We start from the raw sequence: 24,707 nt of genomic DNA, 5'->3' as shown, positions 1-24,707 counted from the left end.
GAGTCCTATTTTTCCTAATAAACCCCTTTCAACCCACCCGAGTTTATGGTAACGAGGGGCAGGCCCCCAGCACCCTCAGGATGGGGACAGGTTGCCTGGGCAACCAACCACGTGATCAGAGGGTTGACACTTTCGGTCCCACCCCCCACCCCCACCTCCCAGGAGGGGAGAGGGGCCGACATTGAGCTAATCACCAGCGGAGGATATTTTAATCGATCCTGCCTACTTAATGGGACCTCTGTAAAAACTCGAAATGTGGGCTTCAGAGAGCTTCCGGGTTGGTGGATCCATGTGCCAGGAGGGTGCACCCCCAAACTCCACCAGGACAGAAGCTCCTGCGCTCGAGACCCTTCTGGACCTCACTCTATGTACCTTGTCACCTCGCTGCTCATCTGTACCCTTTATAATAAACAGGTGAAGACAGATAAAGTGTTTCCGAGTTCTAGCTGCCCTTACAACGGACTGTCCGAACCTGAGGGGGCGGTCATGGGAACCGTGGATGTGGAGCCACGTCGGACAGAAGTGCGGGTGCCCTGGGGACCCACCCCTAATTGCGGGGCCGTCTTGTGGGGCTGAGCCCTTAACCTGTGGGCTCTGTGTCACTCCCGGTTGTCAGTGTCAGGATTGAACTGCTTGCTGTGGAAAACCCCCTCTTCCGGTGTCAGAAGCATTAGAGAGAGGGTTTTCCTTTAGCGAGGCTGGAGGGGAGGGAGGAACACGGAGAGAAAGGAAGAGAGAAGGAAGAGTTTAAGCCCCATCCTGTCCCTTTTGCTTCAGGTGAGAAGGCCAAGGTTAGAGAGGGAGGTGGCCAACTCCTCCTGGTCGCCCGGGACAAGTGGCTGTGGCCTCCCAGTGCAGGGCTCCTCCTGGACCTTGTGTGTTCAGGGAGCTCCCAGGGTCCCTGGCCCTCCTCTCTGTCTGCAGGCCTGGGTGGCAACCGTCCCTGCCCTCCCTTGGCCCCATGGGCAGAGGGACTTGCCCACAGCAGTGCGGCACCATTCGGGGGGTGGTGGGTGACACCAGGGAATCCGTGGGGACGTGTGTCATGTCCCCGTACTGAGAGCCACCCACCCAGACAAGGGCTACACCATGGCCATTGCCTGCTGGGACCTTACAGGGGGAACCCCATGAAGGCTGAGTGAGCAGTGGGAGCGCACGGCTGGGGTGCGGGCGAGTGGTGTCCGAGCACCCAGAGCAGGAAGGTCTGACAGGCCACCTGGTCCCGCCCCTGCCTTCTAGCCAACGGTGGCTTCGTTTTCCACGCGGCGCGGCACGAAGCTGGACCACGTGGAGGACACACCTGCCCCAGCGCTCCCCCCATGTGCAGAGAGGGCTGACACGCGTTCTGGGCCCTGCGCGGTCCTGGGTGCCGGGGACACACAGAGGGGCCGGCGCAGTCCTGCCCAGCCCTCCCCCGGGAACAGACACAGACAGCACGTCAAATGCAGGATGTGTAACGAAGAGGAGCCCATCAGGGCTCTGGGGGCCCCCTCCTGGCCCAGCCTGAGTCTCGAGGAACAAGTGGGAGTCTGCTCCCCAAACACGCCAGGCAGAGGGCCCAGCACCAAGGCAAGGGCACCGGGCACGGTGTGTGGGGAACCTGCAAAGCGCATGGGGCCGCCGGCCACTCTCCCGGGTCTCCCCCGCAGGGTCCCCCCCGCCCCCCCCGCCCACCTCCCACAGGTGAGTCGAGGTTGGGGCTCTGCCATCAGTTCCGCCCCCTGGAAAAGTCTGGAAGGGCAATATTGACACAACCACCCCCTACCCAGACAGAAGAGGACATGAGCACGGCCGCTGTGCATATGGCTCCTGCTGTCATGTTAGGGAACATGAGTGACTGCCACGTAATGAGATGCTCAACACGCTGCTGAGGCCACGCGGCGGGCCGCGCCGCCCACTCACCATATCTGCTGTTAAACAGGATCTGCACGCACTCCCGGAGCGTGTTGATGTCCTCGGTTTCCTTTATGAAGGCGTCCCACTTCTCTATCAAAACACAAGAGGTACGAGTGAGGGCGGGTCGCGGCAGGGAACCCAGGGCCCGGCCGCCTCCCCCTCCACTGGACCCTCCTAGCTGGGCCCGGGGGCCCCGGAGACACGGCCACACTGGAGGCCACCGGGCTCTCTCCTCCAGAGTCCCACAGAGGGGCTCAGCTCTTCCGCTCACTCCCACCCCGGCCCTTGACACCCCAGCCTCCTCCAGGAGGCAGCCCTATCCAAACCCAGGGTGCTTGGAGGGTCCCCCCACCGCCACCCCCTGCTCTCTTCTCTCGCCTCTGTCAGCCCCCAGGAGCAGTGCGTATTATGCAAGCTCGGCCTGGCCCTCCTGGGTGTCTCCTGCCCACACAGGCAGGGGGTATGAGTAAGGAGACACAGAGTCCTGGCCTCAAAGGCACGAATCCTCATGCCTTGTACACCCGGGCTTGGCCCTGTGGCCTCCCTCAAACCCCCAGCCCTGCCGGCCTCTTCCACGAAACCAGAGCCTCTGCCTCAATTTACTATTAATAACTAGAGCCGCCATTCGGTTCATCATAATACCATTATAAATGCCATCTTTAATTTATTTACTTTATTATTTTTGTTGCTTAAAAGATTTTATTTGTCAGGGAAAGAGAGCGAGCGAGCGAGAGCGAGCACAAGCAGGGGGAAGGGCAGGCAGAGGGAGAAGCAGGCTCCCCGCTGAGCAGGGAACCCGATGCGGGGCTCGATCCCAGGACCCTGGGATCATGACCTGAGCCGAAGGCAGATGTTTCACCAACTGAGCCACCCAGGGGGCCCCCCATCTTTAACTTATTAAGAGTTTATTTGTCCTGAGTACTTTGTATAGAATATTCTATTTAATCCCTCATGATATCTTTAAGCATAGACAGTATCCCCACTTTTCAGGTAGGAAAACCAGGCTCAGAGAGGCTGAGTATCTCGCCTGAGATCACCCAGCGAGCCCCCAGTGAGATTCTACCGCAGCTGGTTCCCCTCGCCCACCATGGCCTCCCGAGATGCCACTGCACCTGAATCTCCAGGTCCCCTCCTTGCCATGGATGGACCCTGTTTGGGGCAGTGTGTGGGGGGGGTCCTCCACTCTGATCCCAGGGGACTAGGTCTTCTTAAAGAGCCTCTCACTGAAGGCGAGGCCGAGACCCCCACCAGGCATAACTGCCGGAGAGTCTCGCTTCCTCCCTTTTGGTATATAGGAATCCCAAATACAGTGCGGTACTTTTAAAACCCATCCACATAATTTTTGGATCCTCTCGTCTTCCGATGGCCTTCAGCAGCCGCTGCCGGCATCCTGAGTCCAACCTCATGAGAGAGAGATCCTGAGCCAGAAGCACCCAGCTAAGCTGCTCCTGAATTCCGGACCCACACGAACTATAATGCGTAAACGCTCACTGCTTTGAGCTAAGTCCGGGGGCAGGTTGCTGCACAGCAATACCTGTTACATTCTGGTTTTACTCACACGTCCCTTGTGCGGAGCCGTCCCTCCTTTCTCCCACGAAGACCCAGTGGGCGCATTTCCATTTCAGGACACACCACCCCCGGCCCCGGACCCCCCACTCTGGTTGGGGTGCTGCTGTGGGCACCGCCTACCTGACTTGTCATGGACAATGGAGAAGAGGATGCGCTTCGAGGCGTGGACGTTCTGGATGAGAGGACCACCGGGCCCGGGGGGCTTCTGTCCTGGACAAGGGAGAGGAAAGGGACAGGTTCAAGGTGGGCCCCCAGATCTGGCCTGGGTGCAGAGATGCTGGCTCTGGGGTAACAGTCTCATCCACCAAGGAGACCCCCGAACTCAGCCCTAGGGTCGTAAACTCAAGGCAAGTTCCCTGCCCAGGGGCCTAAGACATTCTTTGGCAGAGTCTGCTCTCCAAATGGCAGATCAGGGAGGCCAGGATGATGATGTCCAAGGACAGGTGGGACCCCTATTTAGGTGTCTACGTCCCACTCCGCTGCTCAGCCCAACATTTGATGGGAAAGGGGGGGGGAGGGAGGTCCCTTTTGCTCCTTCTCCTAACGGTTAAGTACAACTTATAAGCACCTACTATGTACCAAGCACTGGACTCTGCTTTAACACAGCAGCTCTCAAGCCTGAACACCCAGCGGAGCCACCTGGCAGATTTAAATACACAGACAGCTGGGCCCCCGGGCGCCCCCTAACCTTGAGATTCAGCAGGACGGCGGCAGGGCCTGAGAATGTGCATTTCTAACTTGCCCTGTCATTTGACCACGGTAATAACCTCGTGAGAGGTCCTACTGGCATCCGACTTTAAAGCTGAGGAAACTGAGGCTCAGGGAGGTAGAGATTTGCTGTGGGACACACAGCCTAGTGGAGGGGCCAGGACAGGAACGTAAGTCTTTCTCACACCCAGCTGTCCCTTCTCCTATTTCGGTACCTCTAATCCAGGCTGGGTACGTCGTCAGTGCTCATTAAATGCTTGTGACTGACTGGCCTGTTGACTCCCTCCACAGACTCCTCTATGGGGTGCCCTCAAACATCTCTCGGTCCCACGCCAATGATACTGTTCACAGAGGTCCCGTCCCAGCCCCTTGGCCCGACATGCCTCCTTCAGCCTGGGGTGGGCCTGAGCACCCCCATCTGCTCAGGGACGGTGCCCCCCAGGAGTGATCTCTGTCCCACCCCCGGACTCAGGGGTCCCAGCAGCACCTTACCACAGCACTCGGGGAAGTCTTGGGCCCCAGAGGCCTTGGGCTCAGGCCCAGGCCGGCCAAGGCCCAGGTCGCTGGGGGCAAGTGGGCAGGCGGGCGCCTCCTGCTTGAGCTCTCTCGTGGTGTGGTTAGGGAGTGCGGTGCTGTACAGGAAGCTGGCCACAGCGGACGAGGTGCCGGTGGGGGGTAGGTCCTGGGGTGGCCCCTTGGGGGCCTGGCCGTGCAGGCCGCAGTCCCGAGACCCCTTGGCTATCAGGGAGACACCGTTCAGCTCCACTAGGGCCTTCGAGTCCCGCCCGCCATCCTCAAGCGGCCTGGGTGAACGAGAGGACAAGTGACAGCTTTATACACCTGGCCCGCCAGGCCCCAGCCTGCCCTCTGCACAACATGACGGCCTGTGAGGTACACGGGCCAGGAGCCGGTCCCCATTTTACAGCTGGGGGGTGCAGGCCCGGGGCGGGGTTGCGATGTGTCCGGGGCCACAAGGCTGGGCCACTAGAGGAGCTGGGCCCTGCCCCTTGGCCCCCGTGCCCCCCACACCCCCATCACGTGGCTCAGATCATGCTCTATGCCTGGGCGTCTGCCTCACCTCCATTGCCAGACTGGGAGCTTTTACAACCGGGGTCCCCCGCAGGTTTCTGAAGTCCCTACCCCGTGACTGGGTGAGTGGCCCCAGGTGGCTGAGCAAGCATGGGAGCAGGTCACCCTCCCTGGCCCGTCCTGGCCTGACCCTCATGGTCCAGCCACCCTCCCTGGGCCCACTCCCAGGCTGACTGCCTCACTCACCTCTTGAGCTTGAAGCGGATCCGGTGGCTGTGCTCCAGGATGGCCATGAGGGCCTTGGGGTCATAGTCGGCCGGCCTCCGGAAGGCCAGGCCCTCGGGCAGCCCCTGCACGGCCAGCAGCCCCGGCTCCCTGAGCAGCCTCTCGTAGGGCAGGGGCACCACGCTGGCCCTTCCCAGGGCCTCGCCTGTGGGGGAGGGGGTCGAGGAGAGGGTCTAGTATGAGAGGGCAGCCAGGCTGGGCCGGGGGCCGGCCTTGCCCCAGAGCTGGGGCCACATTGAGTCACTCCCTGTGGTGCCGGGTTCCCAGGAAACTGGACCCCACGGGCCCCTTCCCTGCTAACATCGCACAGAACAAGGCCCTGCAGGCTGAGCGGGGCGGGCGAGCACTGCGGGTGGGCCCCTCTGTGTGCGCCTGAGGGCCGGGGCTCCCCCACGGCCGGGGCGCCCAGCTTCTCTCGCCATTCTCTCCTCTCTGGGCAGCCGGGTGGAGGGGAGAGCAGGGCGCGGGGCTGTGGGCAGGAGCTCAGGAGGAGCCACGGGGGACAGAGAAGGGAGGGCGGCGGCAGAGAGGCCACAGGGCGGAAGGGAGGAGAGGGAGGGAAGAGGAAATGGGAAGAGCAGACTCCAAAAAAAAGAGAGGTATCAGACAGACAGAAGGTGGTGGGGACGAGGAAGGGGTGAGTGGAGGGGAGACTGACTGGGGACTGACGGGGTGGGATGGCCGAGGGGCCTGGGCTCAGGAACGCCTGTCGTCACTCCCACACTGCAGCCCCGCCCGGAGCCATAAAGAGGCGGCTCACCTCAGATGCTGCCCAAGGTGGGCAACTGGGGGGCTGGGGGGGGCAGGGCAGAGTGGGCAGGGGTGCGGGGGAGGGGGTTGAGGGCATGAACCCTGTAGCTGGCAAAGCCAACCACATGTGACAAGTCCTCCCATCCCAGGTGACCAGTGTGCCCACCCCGGGCCTCTGGGCCTCCCATCCCACCTAGGCCTCCCCCTCCTCCTGACAGCAGGAGGTTCCTCAGACCTTTGCTCCACAGAACCAAAGGCTGCAGTACAGAAAGGGAGAAAGCCAGAGCTGGGACCCTTAGGGACCACAGGGACCTGCCCAAGGTCACCTGGAGACCACGACGGCTACCACTGGGCCAGAGATTCTGCAACTGGCCACTTGTGAGGGAGGCCAGGCCTGCCCACCTCCCTCACCCTTCAGAGGAAGACTTGGCTAACTAGCGAAGTTAGCTCTCACTCAGTCATTCAACAAACACCCTGCTGCCGACGTCGGCCACTGTCGCTGGGGATGGTGGAAGGCGCAGGCACAGACCCCGGCCCCAGAGAGCACTGGGCTAGTGAGGGGTCAGAGCACAGTGGGTGCCCCAAGGGGGGCACTGAGCCAGTAGCGGGGGCTTCCCAGAGCTGAGCCTTAGAGAATCTAAAGCAGTGTCCACCGGACAGAGGGGAAGGCAGTCGCAAAAGGCACAGCGGTGCAGAGGCGAGGTGTGAAATGGAGCCAGAGTGGGCCGGAGAACAGGAAGCGGTTTCGTGAGGCAAGGCAGCATGGCTGGAGGGTGGCAGGGACCGGCCACAGTGGGGAGGGTGACGGGGAGCCCCCGAGGCCGTGGAAAGAAGAGCTTTCTGGTCAGACTTGTGCTTTAGGAAGATGCCCTTGGTCACAGGACAGGTGGGGGCAACAGGGAGCCGGCCTGGAGGCAAGGAGACCAGGGCCAGCCCAGGGCCATTTCCAGGCAAGGTGGCAGCGACCAGGGCCAGGGCGGGCCCGGGGCAGTGTGCACGGTGGTTCAGGAAACGGGGCTGGGGCGGAAGAGCCATGCCTGGGGATGCAAGATGAGGGAGGGGCCGCCTCAGCAGGGTGGGGACGGGGGCTCCCACCCGCCTGGGGGCCCCAAATGGAATGAGGAAGGATCTTACTATAAAGAACATCAAACACCTCCTCTACCATCTTCCGTAGAAGGTACACGTCCGAGCCATGCTCCAGGGAAGACCGAGGGATGTTCCGGCCGCCACCCTCGCCCCGCGACACCTTCTTGGGATGCTCTGTCTCTGGCTCCTTCCAGGGGGCCCCTCCTGTGGGACACAGAGCATGCCGGGCCAGGATGAGCACCTGTCTCACCCCTGCCCAGTGAGCTGAGATGTCCCTGCCCCGTGCTGAACCCTGCAGCGGGGCACTCAACATGGAGTAGAAAATGAAGGAAGGAAGGAAGGAAGGAAGGAAGGAAGGAATGAAGGAATGAATGACGAGTGAGCAAGCCCTGCCCCAACCCCCTGCCCAGGGCCAAGGCTGGTCATCTCTGAGTTCCCAGTGCCTCGCACAGGGCTTGGGTCTCATCCTGGTCACCTCTAACTCACTGTGTGACCTTGGGCAAGTCCCTTCCCTCCCTGGGCCTCAGTCTGTGAGCTCTCGCAGAAGACCAGCTGGCCTGGCTCAGAACTGGGGTTCAACCAATGTCCGTTCCGTGCACCCCTTCCTGTGCTCCAACCCTAACGCTGTCTTAAACAGTCAAGGCCCCAGTTTTCCGCTCTGCCCCGTGAGGAGACAACGGGAACCCCAGGCAGGAGGCCAAGGGGCTGCAAAGAGGCAAGTTCATCCCAGGGTGGGGCCCTGGGAGTGTCAGTGGACCCCTGGATTGGGAGATGCTAGACACTGCACTGGAAAGGGGATGAGGGGAGGGCCCGGAGGCCACCTCACAGCTGGGAGCCTGCTCCTCTCCAGGGATCTGCGGAGCTTGAAATAAACCAGCCCAGCGCCCGGTGCTATAAATAGTCGCTGTGCCGGGCTCGGGAAGCCAGGTGCACCTTCCGCAGGCCCAGCCTGGCCAGGCTGGGGCCACAGGACCCGGCCACTGTCTATTCTACCCTGGGCCAGCCCCCACCCAACCTCGGAGAGCGGACAGGCTCGGAGAGCTGGGTGGGGGCGGGGGCGGCTGGGGAAGCAGCTGGACCCCAGTGATGACATGCCCAGTGCCGGGGGCCAGCCTTCCCCGAAACGGCTGATGGAGGTTCCAGACCCCGGGTGTAACGCAGACGTTAATAATGGCAAGGAGAACGGCTAGCATTTACTGTGTCTGAACCCCGTGTCAGGCACTGTTCTCGCCTGTATTAGATCGACTTAATCCTCAGATCGACCCGCAAGGAGGGCAGCACTGTCCTCCCTTTTCATAGACAAGGAGGCTGAGGCCCAGCAGCCGGCAGGTGGCAGAGCCGGGACGGAGCCCCAGACGCCTGCCTTCAGGGCCTGCTCTTAACCCTAAGAGCTCAGAGTCCCAAATCGTGGGCTCGAGCGGCCGCTCAGGGGCTGGCCTTCAGCGCTGGGGCCAGGCCCTAACCTTGTAGGGCCTAATCCACCACAAAGGTGAAGATGACGAGCTTACCAGGAGCACGGATGTAAATTTAGGGCATGAGAAGCCGGCACAGTGTGGGGAGTAACCACAGGGGTTGGGGCGGTGGGGCGGGGGAGGGCTGGCGACTGGGGGTGGGGGGCACAGACAGGGGCCCGGGCAGGCGGGAGGAACGTGGACGCGGAGGCTGGGGAGGCGTCTGCCGGCAGAGGAGAGGAGGGAGGGCCTCCCACGTGGGGAGACAGTGGGGACAAAGGCAGAGGGGAGCATGCACACAGAGCCGGTGAGCTAGCACTCAGCCCAGTACCGCCGGTAGTGAGGGATGCCGGGAGAGGTGACGCAGAGGGGCTGGGTTATGAGGGTCTAAAGGCCCCAGCAGCAGTGTTGAGGAGCTGGGGCTTCAGAATGACCCCCCTGCTTCAGGGCTCCCGGCTCACAGCTCCGAGTGTTGTTCTCTTTTGCAAGTGACCAGGAACCCCTGGCAGGGCTCCCAGGGGGAGGGGTAGGGCGGGAGTGTCCTGCTACACCTCCCCGATTCTGAAGGGGTGCAGCACAAAGAGCACGGGTTTCAGAACAGAAACCCGGCCTCCGTCACTTGGCGGCTCTGTCTCCCTGGGCAAGTGGCTTCTGCTCACCATGCCTCAGTTTCTCCCTTGTAAACTGGGAGCGGTTTCCTGAGCCTGCTGGGGAAAGTGAACAGAGCACGTGGCCTGGCTCAAAGCACTACTGATCGCAACAGGACTAACCGCTCGAGATATCAAGCATTTCCTTCGTGCTGCAGGTGTCCTCAGTCACTTCGTCCCCAAGAGCCACCACGAGGTGGCTCCAGATCGTTACTATAGCAACGACGGTGCCTACCTCACTGGGCTGACGTCGGGATAACTGAGTTAGATGGCAAAGGGTGCTGCACACAGCAGGTGCTCAATAAGCATTAGCGGAACGAGGGCACGGGGTCCCTGTGTGTCAGAGGTAACACCGGGCCTCAGTGTCCCCTTCTGCCAACGAGCACGCAGACGTGTCTGGGTCTGGCCCGCCGCAGGGTGGAGTCAGCTGGTCTCTATGGACCGAGGGACTGCTGGAGACTTCACGCCCCGGTGACGCCACACTGGGACGCCCGCACAGCCCCCGACACAAGGCCCCCTGGAATTGCTCTGGGGACCCTCAGGGACCACAGGCCCCACCCACTGGAGCCCTGGGGTACTCACGGCAGAACCTGAGGAAATCTGACTGCAGCTCATTCCGTGCGTTCAGGAACATTCTCCCCTTCTCGGTGCCCACCACGAAGGCACTCTCATCATGGACAGCAACACAGGCCACCTCCGCGTTCAGCTTGGAGAGCGCCGAGCACTGCAGGGGGAGTGGGGTATGTGAGCCTGGAGGAGGTCCCCCAGCTTAGGGACACCTCCAGTGACAGCTCTGGGGGTGGGACGAAGCTCCCAGCTGCCTAAGATCCTACCAGCAGCTCCAGGGAGAGGTCACCCCTCCATGGTTCTCAGTTGGAGTCTGCAGGAGGAAGGAGTGAATGACACCCCTACCCCCCAAGCTCGGCCAAGGTCAAGGGAGAAGACAGGTCATGGAGCCCCCAGAAGAACAAAGACACAGGGCCCCTGCCCTTCCCTCCTCCCAGGTCCTCCTGGCTCTAGAGGGGTTCCTGCCTGAGGCTTGGCCCCAGCCCCAGGGACAATCCTGTCTGGTTTTCTTAAAGTCCTGAATGAGAGGAGGTCGGGGTGCGGGGGGGGCTGGCACCCAGGAGAATCAAGGCTTGAGCAGATCCAGGTTTCAATCCCGCATCAGCCACTTCCGGCTGTGGGACTGATGCACGTCATTCCCCTCTCTGGGCCTGATCTGCAGAATGGGGACAGGCAGCCCAGCTCCCAGGCTTTCAACGGGCTTGGTTGTGGGGATTCAGCGAGGCCTGGCAGGCAGGCAGGAATCTCTAAACCGTGGTATCTCCTGTGGGTCCACAACAGAGGTCATTTTTGTAGCCCCAGAGTTGAGGGGTTGGCAGGCCCCCTGCACGAGAAGCCCTAACACAGGGGCCCTGCAACCAAGACCACCAGCATCTCAGCCCTCCGACCTAGGTCAGCAGATCTCTGCCTGCAAAGCTCTCAGCGTGCATTCGGCGCCCCGTGAACACTGGTTTTTATGTGAGTTTGGTAGCGCTCTGCTGGGCAGTCAGGGAGTCTGGCTTCTCATCCCAGTTCTGCTGCTGTGTGACCTAGGACAGGTTCCTCAACCTCTCTGGGCCATAATCATGCCTCTCAGCTTCAGCCCAGAGTCACTCTGCTGAGGAAGCCAGGGACATTGTGGAGCCGACAGGCCTGTCCCCGGGGATCTCCTACGGTGAGGGGTGTGTGTTGATTTCCTGCTAAGATTAAAATAAAAACCTGCCGCTCACTTTCCCCGTGGCAATGCTGCAAAACGTTAACAAGCAAAGGAGACAAATAGAGTCAGTTGTTCCCAACACACGAGTGGCCAAAGGAGCTGGAGAGATACTTACTTCCCTGTGTGGTCACTCTCCAGGGAATCGGCTTCCCCAGAGGCACACAGAACGGGGCTTGGAGGAAAGGCCTGGAAGAGGGTCTGCCCCACGGCCCCTGGAGACCACCCGAGGACCCAGGCCCCAGCCCCGGCGGATGCCAGCATCCAGTCACTGCCGAGCAAGGGTCATCATCACCCTTGGGGTCCGTCCGGAAACCCAGGAAGGGACCTAAGGACAGGGGGAGCATGTCTCATCCCCGCCACCAGGCGAGCTACGGGGGCCCTGCTCCTCTGAGGAGCCTCTGTAACGCCCTCTAGAGCAGTGCTGTCCGACAGAACTTTCTGTGAGGATGGAAAGGTTCTGTCGGGGCGCCTGGGTGGCTCAGTCTGCCTTCAGCTAAGGTCATGATCTCGGGGTCCTGGGATCGGGCCCTGTGTCGAGCTCCCTGCTCAGTGGGGGGCCTGCTTCTCCCTCTCCCTCTGCCCCTCCCCACCCTGCTTGTGCTCTCTCTCTCTCTCTCTCTCACTCTTTCTCTCTCTCAAATAAATAAAATCTTAAAAATCACAAAACAGGCCACGCTGTGTGACTCCAGGCAAGGTGCTGCCCTCTCTGAACTTCAACTTCACCATCCTAACATGCAGGAATGTAGCTAACGGACGCCAGACAGCTTCTAACACCCCGTTACTCTCTGTCCCAGAACTTCTCCCCCCAGGAAAAGGCTACAGGAAAATGACATTATAATTTCCTCATTTGGGATAAAACACTACAGGCTTAGGTACGTAAGCAATCGTGCCGAAGGAGTGATTTACGAGGCCTCATTCCTCTCTCCTGGCCCCGAGACGCAGTTATAGCTCGTGCTTTAACTTCGGGGATTACAGCTTTGTCATGAGTCAGGTCCCTTCCTCGGAGACCTGTGACCTTCCCAGGGATGGGACCTGAATGGCAAAAGGCGACGAAATGAGGATAAGGGGTGAGGGGGCCAGGGGGCCAGGGCCAGCGCTGAATTCCAGGGCCGGATTTTCACATCCTTGGCCTCACCCAAGCCTCCCCCTGCCCGCCCCCCATGCAGGCAGATGGGGACAGTGAGTCCCAGGGGGCCGAAGACCCCTCCGTCCCTCCCCCCCGCCCGAGGTGGCAGAGGTGGGACTTGAGCTCAGACATCTGCTGACAAAGGCCGGGACTTCCGCCCCTCCGGGGCAGACCAGGGCACTCACCATGGAATCTAACGCAGACACAAGGCTGGTGATGATCTCGTCTTTGCGGGTGAAGGCGGAGCTCCAGCGGTCGGGCCCGCAGCTGTTGGTGGGAATGTCGCAGCGCTTCCCCAACAAGGCCATGGTCACCTGGATGGAGGGAGGCCGCGGAGGTGGGCGTGTGCCCCAGGGCGTGGTCCCCACGGCGGCGGATGCCCACCCCAACCCCGCCAGGCCCCCAGACCCCCAGGGCCGCCTCTACTTCCCAGGTGGGACGAACCAAGGGCTGGCCTCCCCTCTCCCCAAGGGGTTAGACGCATGAAGACATTAGAGCCCCCATGCAGGGCCTAGTTAGGGAGGAGGCCGCACACAGCTCCGGGCAGGCACGGGCACACGCGGTGGGGTAACTGAGGAGTGCGCTCCATGGCATGTCCCCCAAATCTGCAACTCCAGGGCTGAGCCCAGTACCACGACCAGTCCGCCTGGCACCTCAACTGCCAACTTTCCCCTGCACGTAGCTCTGGCCATGGCTCTCCCTTGCTCACACACCCTCCATGGCTCCCTATTGCCCACGTTAGCTCTGGACTCCTGCCCCTCGTCCAACTCCCCCTCCACAACCCACACTCCAGGTGCTCTAAGAATCACCGTTCCCCAAACATACCCACGTCCTTCATGGCATCCCAACTGTCACAGGTTTCCCTCTCCCTGACCCAAGTGGCCTTCTGGCCCCTCTGTCATCTGCCGATGGCCCACCCAGCTTTCAATTGTCACCGCTGCTCAGAGGGTGCCCTCAACGGCTCCACCTCCTGCCCCTTCCCGCCCTGGCTGGGCCAGGTGTCCTGGCTGGCCTCCCACATGTCCCCAGGCTCCTCTGTCACCGCTTTCTATCAAGGTGCAATGGGCAAGGCCACGGTCCCGAGGCCCACGAGCCCCAGTCTCAGAGGTTCAGAAAGACAGTGGAGGCCACTTCATCTCAGGACAGGGTTTCCCCAAGACAGGACTTTGCCCCATTGTCATGAGGCTCCTGGAGGACAGAGGTGCACCCTCCCCTTGTTGGGGTGCCCTCAGACCAGGGCCCAATGCCAGGGCTCCCCCAGGCAGGGGACAGGCCTTCTGCCCCTGCACCACCTGGCCCAGCCTGGGCACCCACTAGACACAAAGGTCAGCCTCCCCTGCGTCCGGTTCCGTCCTGCCCCTCCCCTACCAGAACCCGAGGAGGCAGGTCCGGGGTGCCACCCACAGGCTGCCCCAGTGCCCCTCCTCGAAGGCAGGGACCCTTGGTTTCCCAGGAGCCGGCAACCAGGTCAGGGGTGCGAGCAGGGAGCAGGGCTGCAGGCCTCAGAGTCTGTGGATCACCTGGCCTCCCTGCTTCCTGCAGATGGGGGGTGGGGGCACCAGGCAGGCTGACGGCTGGGCCCGATGTCTCAAAGGGTGCCAAGCCCCGAGCGTCTTCTGCCACCGCAGCTGCCCCCTGACCATAAGCTCTGTGAGGGCAGGGACCGGCCTGCCAGTCACTGCTGCACCCCCAGGGCCCAGCTCAGGGCCCGCTGTGCGCAACGGGCCAAGGTGGGGCGTGGTCCACACCACAGACTGGAGGCCTTTCGTGAGTCATGGAACCAGCGATACCAAATGAGTGTCAGAGTGCATTACACGTAACAAGGTAAGAAGTGTCCCAACTGCAGTTGTGGAAACATACGAAGGAATTAGGAAAGCACTCGAGCCTGCCTCCTGCCTCAGGTCTGGCCCGAGTCTGCTATTTGGCTGTGAATAAATATTGATTTTAACAACTGGCCAGTCAGCAGTTGGCCAACATGTGAATTGGGTTCACTTCGAAATGTTTACAAGACGTAGTTCTTCAACCAGGTTGCAATTTTACAAATGTTTTAAGTCCACAGTATGAAGGGACGTGGAGGGTGTGACAGGCCATGGACATCCTCATGGGGTCACAGGCAGCCAGTGGCCAAAACCTGGGGCCTTGCGCGGCACAAAGCCCACTGGAGGGTCTGCCGTGTGACCAGCTGAGAGGTTTGCCTGCCTGGGGCGCTTGAAGGTTTTTCCCCTCCCTTCGGCCAACCCCTCGAGCCATTCCCAGAAAGACCTCAGCCTGCCAGCCTCCCGGCCCAAATTGAATCAGGGCAAAGCAGGAGGCACCAGACAGCCCTGGCCTCCAGGTCGCCCCAGACAGCTGGTGGCTCCTTCCTGCAAAGTCCTAATCCATTTAGGAAGGAACCAGGGACTCAGGGAGGGAAGGACGGAGGGAGGGTGGGAGGGAGGAAAGGGGGGCTCGGCTTGGGCTAGCCCCCAGCTCCTTGTCCAGGGGAAGGTGGGTGCACTTCGGGAGGCAGAAGACCCTCCTGCAAAGGCCTGAGGCCTCTGGGAGGGGGCAGGCTCCATGCAGCTGGAGCCGCTGTGCATGGGCCAGAGGCGCCAGAGCCCTGGGCCTGGGAAGAAAACCACCCAATAAAACCAACAAACTACGCAGAATAGAGAACAGGAAGATGAGAGCAGTAAGCCAGGAGGCACTGAGTGGCCAGCATAAACAGGAGAGCGTCCTGGGGGTCGGCGGGTCGGGGGGAGGGCGGTGAGGACGGGAGCCATGGCGGAACCCTCGCGCACACAGCACAGAGGCTGGGGCTGGGCAAGGCTGGAGGCACCCAAGTGCTGCTCTGAGGCACCCAGGGGATTACACGAAAAGCGTCATGTCAGGGAACAGGCAGCTGGCTCCTGAAGCAGGGGAGAGGTGGGGAGTGACTGTCAGCCACCCTCGGGTTCCTGGGTGGACAAGGCGTGCAAGGGCCGGGAGGCGAGCAGGGGTGCCGTGAGCAAGCATCCTCTCTCCCCCGACAGACACTTCTCCCGAGGCTGCCAGGGGGCCACCCACCTGGTTTACCTCCCACCTCCCGGCCACTTGCCCCGCTGGCTATAACCAAACCCCAACCGCCGGCACCGACCGCTAACCCGACCTCGGGCACCGACCGCTAACCCGACCTCGGGCACCGACCGCTAACCCGACCTCGGGCACCGACCGCTAACCCGACCGCTGGCAGAATGCGGCTCGGTCCTGGCCCCTCCTCTTCCCCGTCCAATTCTGTCCCTCTCTGCCAGGCAATCTTTTGGCTTAATGTCACCTAGGGGCTGGTGACTCTCGGTTTCTCTCCCTCCCCTCTCCTTGAACGCCACCTCCTCCTCTTCAATGTCTAAGAGGCAACTCGCCGGGAGCAGGCCCCACGTTTCCCGCTCAGATCTGCTCCTCCCCGGCCAGCCACTCGGGCGCTCGGGCTCACACCGAGGCCTCAACCCCGGCTCCCTTGTCCCTCACTTCTAAAACGATGCAGGGAGAATGCCGTCCATGTGGCTCCGGAAAGCACCCAGATCTGTCCACCTCTCATCACCGCCAGGGCCCCCTCCCCACCCAGGCCACCATCCTTGCTCGCCCACGCCATGGCCAGGCCTCCTCGCTGGCCTCCCTGCCCTTCTCTCGTCGCCACGGTCCCTCCTGCCAACAGCAGCCACGTCAGTCTCACGCCACTGTTCTGCTTGGAAGAGTCAAAGTAACAGCTCCGAGCATAGGTGCTGTGTGAGCCGGGCCCACCTGCCATCGGCCCTCTCCGCTCCGTGCTGGGCTCTGGCTCCGTCCTCCTTTTGTCCCTCACATGCCACCTGCACTCCCCTCTCCGGGCCTTATGCCTGCAGTTCCCCCCGTGCAGCGGGCTCTTCCAGGCCTGCCCCTCGCTCCATCAGCCCCGACCCCCAGCTCCTCGGTGCCCCGTCCCTGACCGCACGGCAGCCCCACCCTCACACCGGCTCCCCGTCTCTCTTCTTTTCTGCACAGGATCTGCTGCCATCTGAAGGGACTTGCTCATGTGCTTCTCGCCCGACTACCCCAGCAGGAATGGGAGCCCTGGGGGGCTGGGGTCGCGCCTGCCAGGTTCACCGGATGCCCGCTGCCTCGACGCCTGCTTGGGTTTTCATGGGCACGCAACAAATATTCGCGGAACCAGCCAGTGTGATGGGTGGCAGGAACCGGGACGGTCACAAGCTACATGCAGAGTGACAAGTTCGGGCTTGGAAGGCTCTCAAAAAATAAAAAAAAATTAAAAAATAAACAAAGGCAATGTGTGACACGGCAAGTCTGGATGCGTTCGGATCGCAGAGGAACGGTCCAGGAACTGAAAGTGACAGAAGCTGCCGGGTCAGCCAGGCGTCCTGGACAGGTGCTCCTCTCGCGGCCCAGGACCCCAGCACCAGCACACCGTGGACACCGGTCTGGGGTGGGGCACCGGCGTGTGTCACCCTCTTTGTTTACGCGATCCTCCATCGCAGAGGCAAGGACCCCCAGCCGGTGGGTACTGAGGATAAGGTCGGTATGTCTGTCTGTCTGTTCTCAGGCCTGCGCCTGTCCTTCAAGAAGTGGCGGGAGAACTGTACTCCTCATACTCACCAGGATGGGGGGGCGGGGCGGGGAGGACAGAAACATCAGCTGATTGAAGCCATGGCTGATGCACGGCTAGGGTGATCAGCTTGCCCCGGTTCGCTCCAAACCTCTCTGAGTTTAGCACAGAAAGTCCCCTGTCCTGGGAGACCGAGGCAAACTGAGACCGCTGGTCACCCCACGACACAGGGACCAAGAGGTCTATATGCCCCTCCCAGATGCTGAGAACAAAGACGGACAGACAGGAAGGCGAAGTGATGGACACTAGGGCCTGTCCTCAGGTCTAAAAAATCAATTTTGGGACTCCTGGGTGGCTCAGTCGGGTAAGCATCAGTGACTTCAGCTCAGGTCACGATCTCGGGGTCCTGGGATCGAGCCCCGCGTCTGGTTCCCTGCTCAGCAGGGGGTCTGCTTCTCCTTCTCCCTCTGCCTGCCTCTCTGCCTACTTGTGATCCGTCTGTCAAATAAATAAAATCTTTTAAAAAAATCAATTTTACCTAATCAGGTGAGAGATGGGCTGGGCGGCTCCCGGGGGAGGGGATAGGCCCTCCTTCTCCAGGGAGATTTCAAGGAGCTGGCGGAAAGCCACTCTCTTGACCTGTCTGGAGACCAGATGGGGGCCAGGGTCTTGTTTTATGAAGCACTGAAAGGCATAGCAGGGGTGGGTGAAGACCCTGGGTCCCAGGGGAGCCTGACACGCAGCCAGGTACAGCCGGGATGATCTCTGGGCACGGTTCCAGCTCCAACATCCCGATTCCAGTTTCCGAGCAGCTCTGCTCTTCCTGCCTGATGCCCTCCCTCCCCCACCCCCCCAAGCTGGGGACTCCTTGCCCACACAGCAGCAGCTTTGCTGACCGCCAAGAGCTGGAGGCCAGCCCAGTCTCCGAGCCAAGGAGTAGCCAAGCGCTTATGTGCCCGTCTGAGTCACTACAGCCCCGACCCAGGGCAGACCTGTCTCCAGTCAGGAGGCACCTGTGGGGGCCAGGCCCAGAAAGCCCACGGGCACCTCGGCTGGGGTCTCTAATCCCAAACACCTCGCACGGGGCGCTCCAGGCCAGCTAGGAGGCTCGGTGGGGGGGTATCCCTGTGCCTGTCCTTTCCGCCGCCCGTGGCCTGCTTGCCTGGGGAGACAGGTACTCACTCTGGCAGGTACCTGATCTCTCGCAGTGACATGTGGCCCAGCAGGAGAAGCGAAGGGGGCTGATGGGGTAGGAGGTAGGAGAGGGGTGTGCAAGCAAAAAAGTCAGGGCTGCAGAGGAACCTCTCGGCCCAGCCCATCTAAAACTCTCCTTCCCCACCAGCATCCGGATGCTCCCTCATCTAAGGGTTCAACCCCCCCCACAACTCCCCCTCCCCTCCTTGCCCTGCTTCCACTACCAGCTCCTTCCTCCCCTCCCGGGCTGCAGATCCAGCCTCACGGCCACCAACCATGGCCGTCCACCAGGGCCCCCTCGGACACTGCTGTCCCACTCATGAGCACTCTGACATCTGTGACCGCTGCCCAGGGAGCGGGCTGGATGGAGGGGACTCGCCCCATTTTAAGGGTGAAGAACCCAAGACCTATAGGACCTTCCCGCTCAAAGGGAGTGACAAAGCCAGAATGACACGTGGGACATCTGACACAACCAGTCCCTTTTTGCTCCTACTTGGGGCAAGAGTCCTCGTTCTGAGGCATGGGGCTCATGGCGGAACCCCAGGTGTGGTAACCGGCCAGCAGCGCGGCCGATGAGACCCAGGGAGGCCGGCAGAGAGAGACTAAGGAAGAGCTTGTGCGTTCGATGACAGGAATCCAGGTGCCCAACCTCCACACCATGGGCCCAGGGCTCAGAGCGACACACAGAGGACACCCAAAGTGGCCCAGGCCTCAAACAGCAAGTGCCAAGGAGGTGGGGTCAGCCGGCCATCCAGGGACCCGGCTGCCCCTCTCCTTGCCAGGGGCTCAGCAGAGGGGAGTGAAGGAGGGAGGGACATGGCTGTTTCCCAAACACCCAGGCTTGGTGAGACCCTGATGTCTGGCTAATTCTCCCAACCACCCTCAATTTCCAGAGCAGGACATCGAGCCTCGAGCACCCTGACCATAAACCCCAGAGCCAGCATGTGGAAAAGGTGGGATCTCAGCCCAGATCACCCCGAAGAAATTGGGGTCCCTCTGATGCAGCCTTTGACTATTTCCCTTTGGGATGCCAACAGACCAGCGGGTGTGGCCTGGCTGGCAGGGAAAGGGGGGCCCACTCAGCACTCGGCTTCCTCACCCATGGGGCCCAGGCAGGCACAGGCAAGGAGACCCCAGGAGGGCCTGGGGGAAGTGGGCCTGTCCCCCGAGCCTGGGGCCACCAGTGGCGGGTGCCTTCCCTGGCCAGCAGCGTAACTGGGAATCGAGCCTGCTCATGTGAGTTTCCCCCTCAAGTCTGCTGGAGCCTGACAAGTACGTGCTTAAGGAATCGGGAATGTGAGCGGGCATCTGTGTGCGGGTCTGCGTGAGTGTGCACATGTGATGGTACATGTGTCTGAGAGAGAAAGCACAGCGGTGGAATGCATGGGGACGGGTAAGAAAGGAGACAGTGTGCGCACAACCCACACGGAACAAGAGCAGCCCCCCCCCCCCCCCCCCCCCCCTGGCCATAGTGACAGCATGTGGCCTGGCCCACCAGGCTGGGGAAGGTCCCTTGTCCCCATGGGTTTGGGACTGAACCAAGAAACCAATGTTGAAAGCTCTCCTACAACCAGCACGCTAGGGAGTGGTGAGCTAGGGGCCACCCATGAGCTGGGTCCGCTCCAGCCCCTTCCATATCAGGGGCGTGGGCGCCCCTCCCTTCCTCTCTTCCCTTCCACACACTTGTTGATCCCCGAGGGCTACACTGGGTGCTCGCTGGCCACCTAGCTGGGCTGTCCTGGGAGAGAGTAGAGAGCACACCTCCACCTGGCTGTCAGCCGGGTCCCGGTCCCCAGGCAGTGCGGTCTGCCGAGGCGGGTGGGGGCAGCCTGCAGAAGCTGAGGCCGGCCTACCTCTCAGGAGGCCCCAGGCAGTCTGATTCCCTGGCCTCCCTTCACCCCAGCCTGTTTATTCAATCCTCCTGGGAGCCTGCCCCGGGTTAGGCAGACTTGGAAATGACTCAGATGGCCCCACCTGCCCTCCTAGTGCTCACAGGGCCTGTCTGTCCACAGAGAATTATCAGACCATGAAATGAGGACAAGCAGGGAAGTGTGCCCGAGTTACAGAGCTTGACACCAGGGAAAGGGGTTCCTCACATCTTCTGTTTACTTAGCTTTGGGGGAGTAGGGGGTCTCCAAACAAGGTTTTCCGGAGTTGATGAATATTGAGATGGGTTTTGAAGGGTGAATAGGAGTTCTCTGGGAGCACACATGGAAAGGTGATTTCTGTGGCACAGGGGAGAAGCTTGGCTTGCAGATACACAACCTCCGCTCCATAAGCAAAGGGAAATGTTTGGCTGTACTCACCCACTGTTCACTCTGGAGTGTCAATCCTAAGATTAGAGTGGATGCCAGGACGCAGAGGTATCTGGGCCCCCGTGAGCCTACCAGCTCCCATGTGCCCCACCCCCGACCTGCCGAGAACCGGCCTGTACACAGAACGGGGCCAAGAAAGGTGTTCGGTGGGGAGAGGCCATTTATGCAGGTTTGGAAGAATCAGGAGGCAAGAAAAGAGTAGGTGGAGGAGGGGGGGTACTCTGGACAGGGTGCAGCACTAGCAAAGGCACTGAGGCATGAGCCTGCAGGGCGTGGTACGGGACCCTCCCAGAGGCTGGGAGGGGAGCTGGGGCAGATCCCTGAGCCCTTCCAACATAGACCGAGGTCAGATTCTGAAACCATCTGGTAGGAAACACCCGTGCTCCGTCCCACCCTCAGCCCCGGACCTGGGCCTGCACCTCAGAGGGCCCCACCCCGGCCCCCTCCAAGGGACAGCAGTGTGCAGGCCTAAGAGGACACACTCCACCCGGAGCATGAATCTGCCCCAGAATATCTTCGGGGTGCTCAGGCCCCTGGGGTCCACTGGGCAGAGAAATCCCCATTCTGGGCCCCTGGGGTCCGCTTCTCTGGTGTGTCCTCCCCCTGGGGCTCTCAGCACGACAACAAATTATTGGACACGTCTCCCAACAAATGGAGACATCCAGTTCCCCTCCTTCTTGAATACGGGGCTTCATAACTCACTTCTAGCCCACAGACAGCTCTAACACCGCCACCACGTGACCTCCAAGGCCCAGTCCCCAGAAGGCACTAGGCTTCTCCCGGGCTCCCATGGGAGCTCTGAGCCGACACGTCAGCAGTCCAACTATCCTGAAGCCACCGTAATAGACCGGGGTGGTGGTGGGGGGGGGGGAATCTAGTGATTCCCGGGGAGACCCAGCTCTTTCCCAGGCCAGCCACCAGCAACGAAGAAGTCTCTGAGACACCCCCAACCCCAGCCATCTTCTGACTGCAAGTGCAAGAGATCCTGAGCAAGAACCATCAGGCCGAGTCCTGCCAAGCCCCGACCTGAGAGATGATTAAAGTATGAAATGACTACTGTTTGACAGTGCTGAGTTTGGGGCTACTTGTTACACGGTGATAGGTAACCGATACACCCCACAGGCAGATATGCAGCGCAGCTGCACCTCCAATGGGCAGCTGTTTGGAAGGGTGGCTAGAGCTTGGATAGGTATTTGGGATGCCCCAGAAGCCACCAGAAGCTGGACGAGGCAAGAGGCGGATTCTCCCTGACAGTCTCTGGAGGGCACACGGCTCTTCTGACACCTTGATTTTGAGCCGGCGGTCCTGCTCTGGGTTCTGGTCTCCAGAACTGGGAGAGAATAAGTTTTGGTTGCTTTAAGGCACCAGGTTTATGTTAATTTGTTAGATGAAATGAATCCAGTACACCTTCGCTCCTCACACCCCACCCCTGAGTCCTGGTCCACGTCCTCAAACCCCTGGATGCATATTCCTCAGCTCAGACCTCAACAGAGCTCGGGCCTGGGTTTGCCGGAAAGTTGGAAACCCCAGAACCACCCCTAGAAAGGGCTGGATTTCTCCGGATGCCAGGGGAATGCCTCGGATTCAAGTCTCAGTGCCCTAAGATCCAGCTGGGCGCAAGAGCCAGTAAAAAAAAAAAAAAAATGCATTCAACCACGCAAAAGGCAAAGGCAAGAGCACACGCCACCCAAACACAGCCCCCGCACCATCCGCCACCATATGCTTGTGTTTCTTGAAAAAGAAGCTTGAGAGAACAAACAAAATTCTCCCCCTGTGGGAGAATTTTCTCCTCCCCAGCAGCCGTGCCCGCCCCCCCAAACTGCACACTTCCTCTCCTCTCCGGGGAGCTCCCCAGTGGAGATGGATGTGCCCAGGGCCTTGAATTCCTGCCCCCTCCCACTGTCCACCATCACTGCATCTGGCAGAGAATACACGGACGGGGCCAAAGCCCTGACTTCCACTTCTCTCTGCCTGGGAAGGACCCAGGCAGGGGCGGCTGGAGGGGTCTTACACCAGCCACAGTGCACCGGAAGGCAGTCCAGACTCGGTCAAGACACGGAGTCCCAACCCTGGCTGAGGTCCCTTCTCCCTGCTAACAGAGCCTTCCTTGTGTCCTGGCATCTCACAGCAGGGGCTTGGCGGCAGCGAATCTTGGGGATTCTCTATCACTTAGATCCAGGCAATCCCATTCCCTTACCTGGCATTGGTTTTAGGAGAAGCATGTAACCCAATTCTGGTCACTGCGACTGGAGGGGCTCCTAGGAAAGCTCTCCTTGCTCTTAGAATGTGACTGGAACCAGGGATGTCCTCCCTCTTCTGCATGTGACTCCCCCAACCATGACAGCCACATGGGGACCACGAGAGGAGCCCGCCCAGGAGGTGAAGCCATCACGTGGAGGACAACAGCACAGACCCGTGGAAGAACCTGGCCCTTTGTGACTTGGAATCTACCACCTCTGGGTTTCGGGATGGATAATAAATGTCCACATTGCTTAAGCCACTCTTTTTTTTCTTTTTTAAAGCTTTTATTTTTAAGTAATCTCTGCACCCAGTGTGGGGCTTGAACTTACAACTCCCGAGATCAAGAGCCGTACGCTCCACCAACAAAGCCAGCCAGGCGTCCCACTTAAGCCATCTTTAATGGAGGTCTCTTTTCCCTGTGGCTCTATAGACAGGGAAAAACTCATCTCATTGGACATCACACTTTTTTAAAGATTAAAAACAAAGCGTCCTAGGAAGTCAGGATTTACTGGTTTTAAAGTCACCCATTTATTTTTGCGGCCTGGTGTATAACAGACCAAGATTCTCTTTCCAGGGAGGCCTGGGTGGCTCAGTCGGTTAAGCGTCCGCCTTCAGCTCGCGTCACGATCCCAGGATCCCGCATCGGGCTCTTTGCTCAGTGGGGAACCTGTTTCTCCCTCTCCCTCTGCAGCTCCCCCTGCTTGTACTCTCTCTCTCTCTGACAAATAAGTAGGTGAAATCTTAAAGGAAAAAAAAAAAAAAGACTCCCTTTCCAATTGATGGGTAGAGAACGCAGGTCCCATTTGGTAGCCACGGCAAGAATCTAGGAATCTGTAGCAGGTGCCCGCTGCCCAATCCCCGCTGCCCCTTTAGGCCAAAGGGACCAAAGTCACTGCTCAGGATGGAGCGCCAGAAGACAGAGGTGCTGGCCCCTCTGAAGACCCTGAGCAGGTGCCCAGGGCTGGGCTGCCCACCTCCAGATGTCATGTTACGGGAGAAACAGACTCCTCCCTTCTCAAGTCCCCGTTTATCGGGTTACTTGCAACTGAACACATTCCTAATGGAAACAGATTCCACGGTATGCATTTTCAAATTACATTCACTTCTGGCTCCGTCTGAAGCCGTAACTCTTATTTTACTGCCTTTTTTATCCCATCTTACTAGAGTTTATGTTTCTTTATGAGTCTTTCAAATTCCTTCTGAAACAAGGCAGGCTCTAAATAAATGAAAATAAATCAATCCGATCATCTTTTAAAAGCCCTAGTGCTGTGCACCATTCAAGGAGAGAAAAGACCCGCCTTCCAGTCTAGTCTAATGAGCAGGTTATTTAATTCCCCCCGAACCTTGCTCTCTTCATCTGTAAAATGGGGCAACAGTGCAGACCTACCTCACTGCACTGTTGTGGGGGGGTAAATAACTTTAGTTGAAATGGACTCTATTCTTAGAGACCTGAGTCTCTACAACTCTCCTGATAAATGCCACCTTCCCTCAATCCTTGTCACTGAGGAGTTTGTGCAAGCACAAAAATGGAGTTTGTCCTGCTGCAGCCTCTGCACCTGCTTCCTTCTAGCAGGACATCTGGAGACACAGAGGATGCCTGCCTGCCCTTCCCTCTGCCGTGATCCCACTCACGGTGGAGCTCTCCTGACCCTCGGACGGCCAGAGGTGTTAGAAGGTAGTGGGGCTCCATCCCATCCCTGGTGTGCACCCAAGGCCGGAAGAAGTCTCAGCTGGATGTTGGATAAATGAACCCAAGCACTGGGTAAGAACTAGAGGAGGTGACTTATCAGACGCATTCCAAGTTGGAGATCTTTTTTTTTTTTTTAAGATTTTATTTATTTATTTGAGAGAGAGAGAATGAGAGACAGAGAGCATGAGAGGGAAGAGGGTCAGAGGGAGAAGCAGACCCCCTGCTGAGCAGGGAGCCCGATGCGGGACTCGATCCCGGGACTCCAGGATCATGACCTGAGCCGAAGGCAGTCGCTTAACCAACTGAGCCACCCAGGCACCCCCAAGTTGGAGATCTTATAGCAATGTCGGTAGTAATAAAATAATAGTCTCAAAAGAAATATTTATACACCCACGTCCACCGC

General features: G+C 59.9%; 1 protein-coding gene across 8 annotated transcripts in view; it reads right to left on the bottom strand.

Moving 5' to 3' along the window:
- GTF2IRD1 (GTF2I repeat domain containing 1) overlaps positions 1 to 24,707 on the bottom strand; it is a 101,838-nt gene that overhangs the window by 56,294 nt on the left and 20,837 nt on the right. For 7 of the 8 annotated variants that reach the window (XM_025864613.2, XM_025864615.2, XM_073884177.1 and 4 more), the window contains exons 2-8: positions 12,495 to 12,623; positions 10,004 to 10,145; positions 7,372 to 7,527; positions 5,449 to 5,632; positions 4,666 to 4,976; positions 3,586 to 3,675; positions 1,903 to 1,986 (exon numbers count right to left, since the gene is read on the bottom strand). In XM_025864613.2, the coding sequence (XP_025720398.2) occupies positions 1,903 to 1,986; positions 3,586 to 3,675; positions 4,666 to 4,976; positions 5,449 to 5,632; positions 7,372 to 7,527; positions 10,004 to 10,145; positions 12,495 to 12,617 (1,090 nt within the window). In that variant the 5' untranslated portion in view covers positions 12,618 to 12,623. The remainder of the gene's footprint in view (positions 1 to 1,902; positions 1,987 to 3,585; positions 3,676 to 4,665; positions 4,977 to 5,448; positions 5,633 to 7,371; positions 7,528 to 10,003; positions 10,146 to 12,494; positions 12,624 to 24,707) is intronic. The other variant, XM_073884178.1, reaches the window with a different exon arrangement.

This window comes from Callorhinus ursinus, unplaced genomic scaffold (assembly GCF_003265705.2).
Source record: "Callorhinus ursinus isolate GAN/ISIS: 27379988/994484 unplaced genomic scaffold, GSC_fseal_2.0 scaffold55, whole genome shotgun sequence".
Taxonomy (NCBI): Eukaryota; Metazoa; Chordata; class Mammalia; order Carnivora; family Otariidae; genus Callorhinus; species Callorhinus ursinus.
This window is presented reverse-complemented; position numbering and strand designations above follow the sequence as displayed.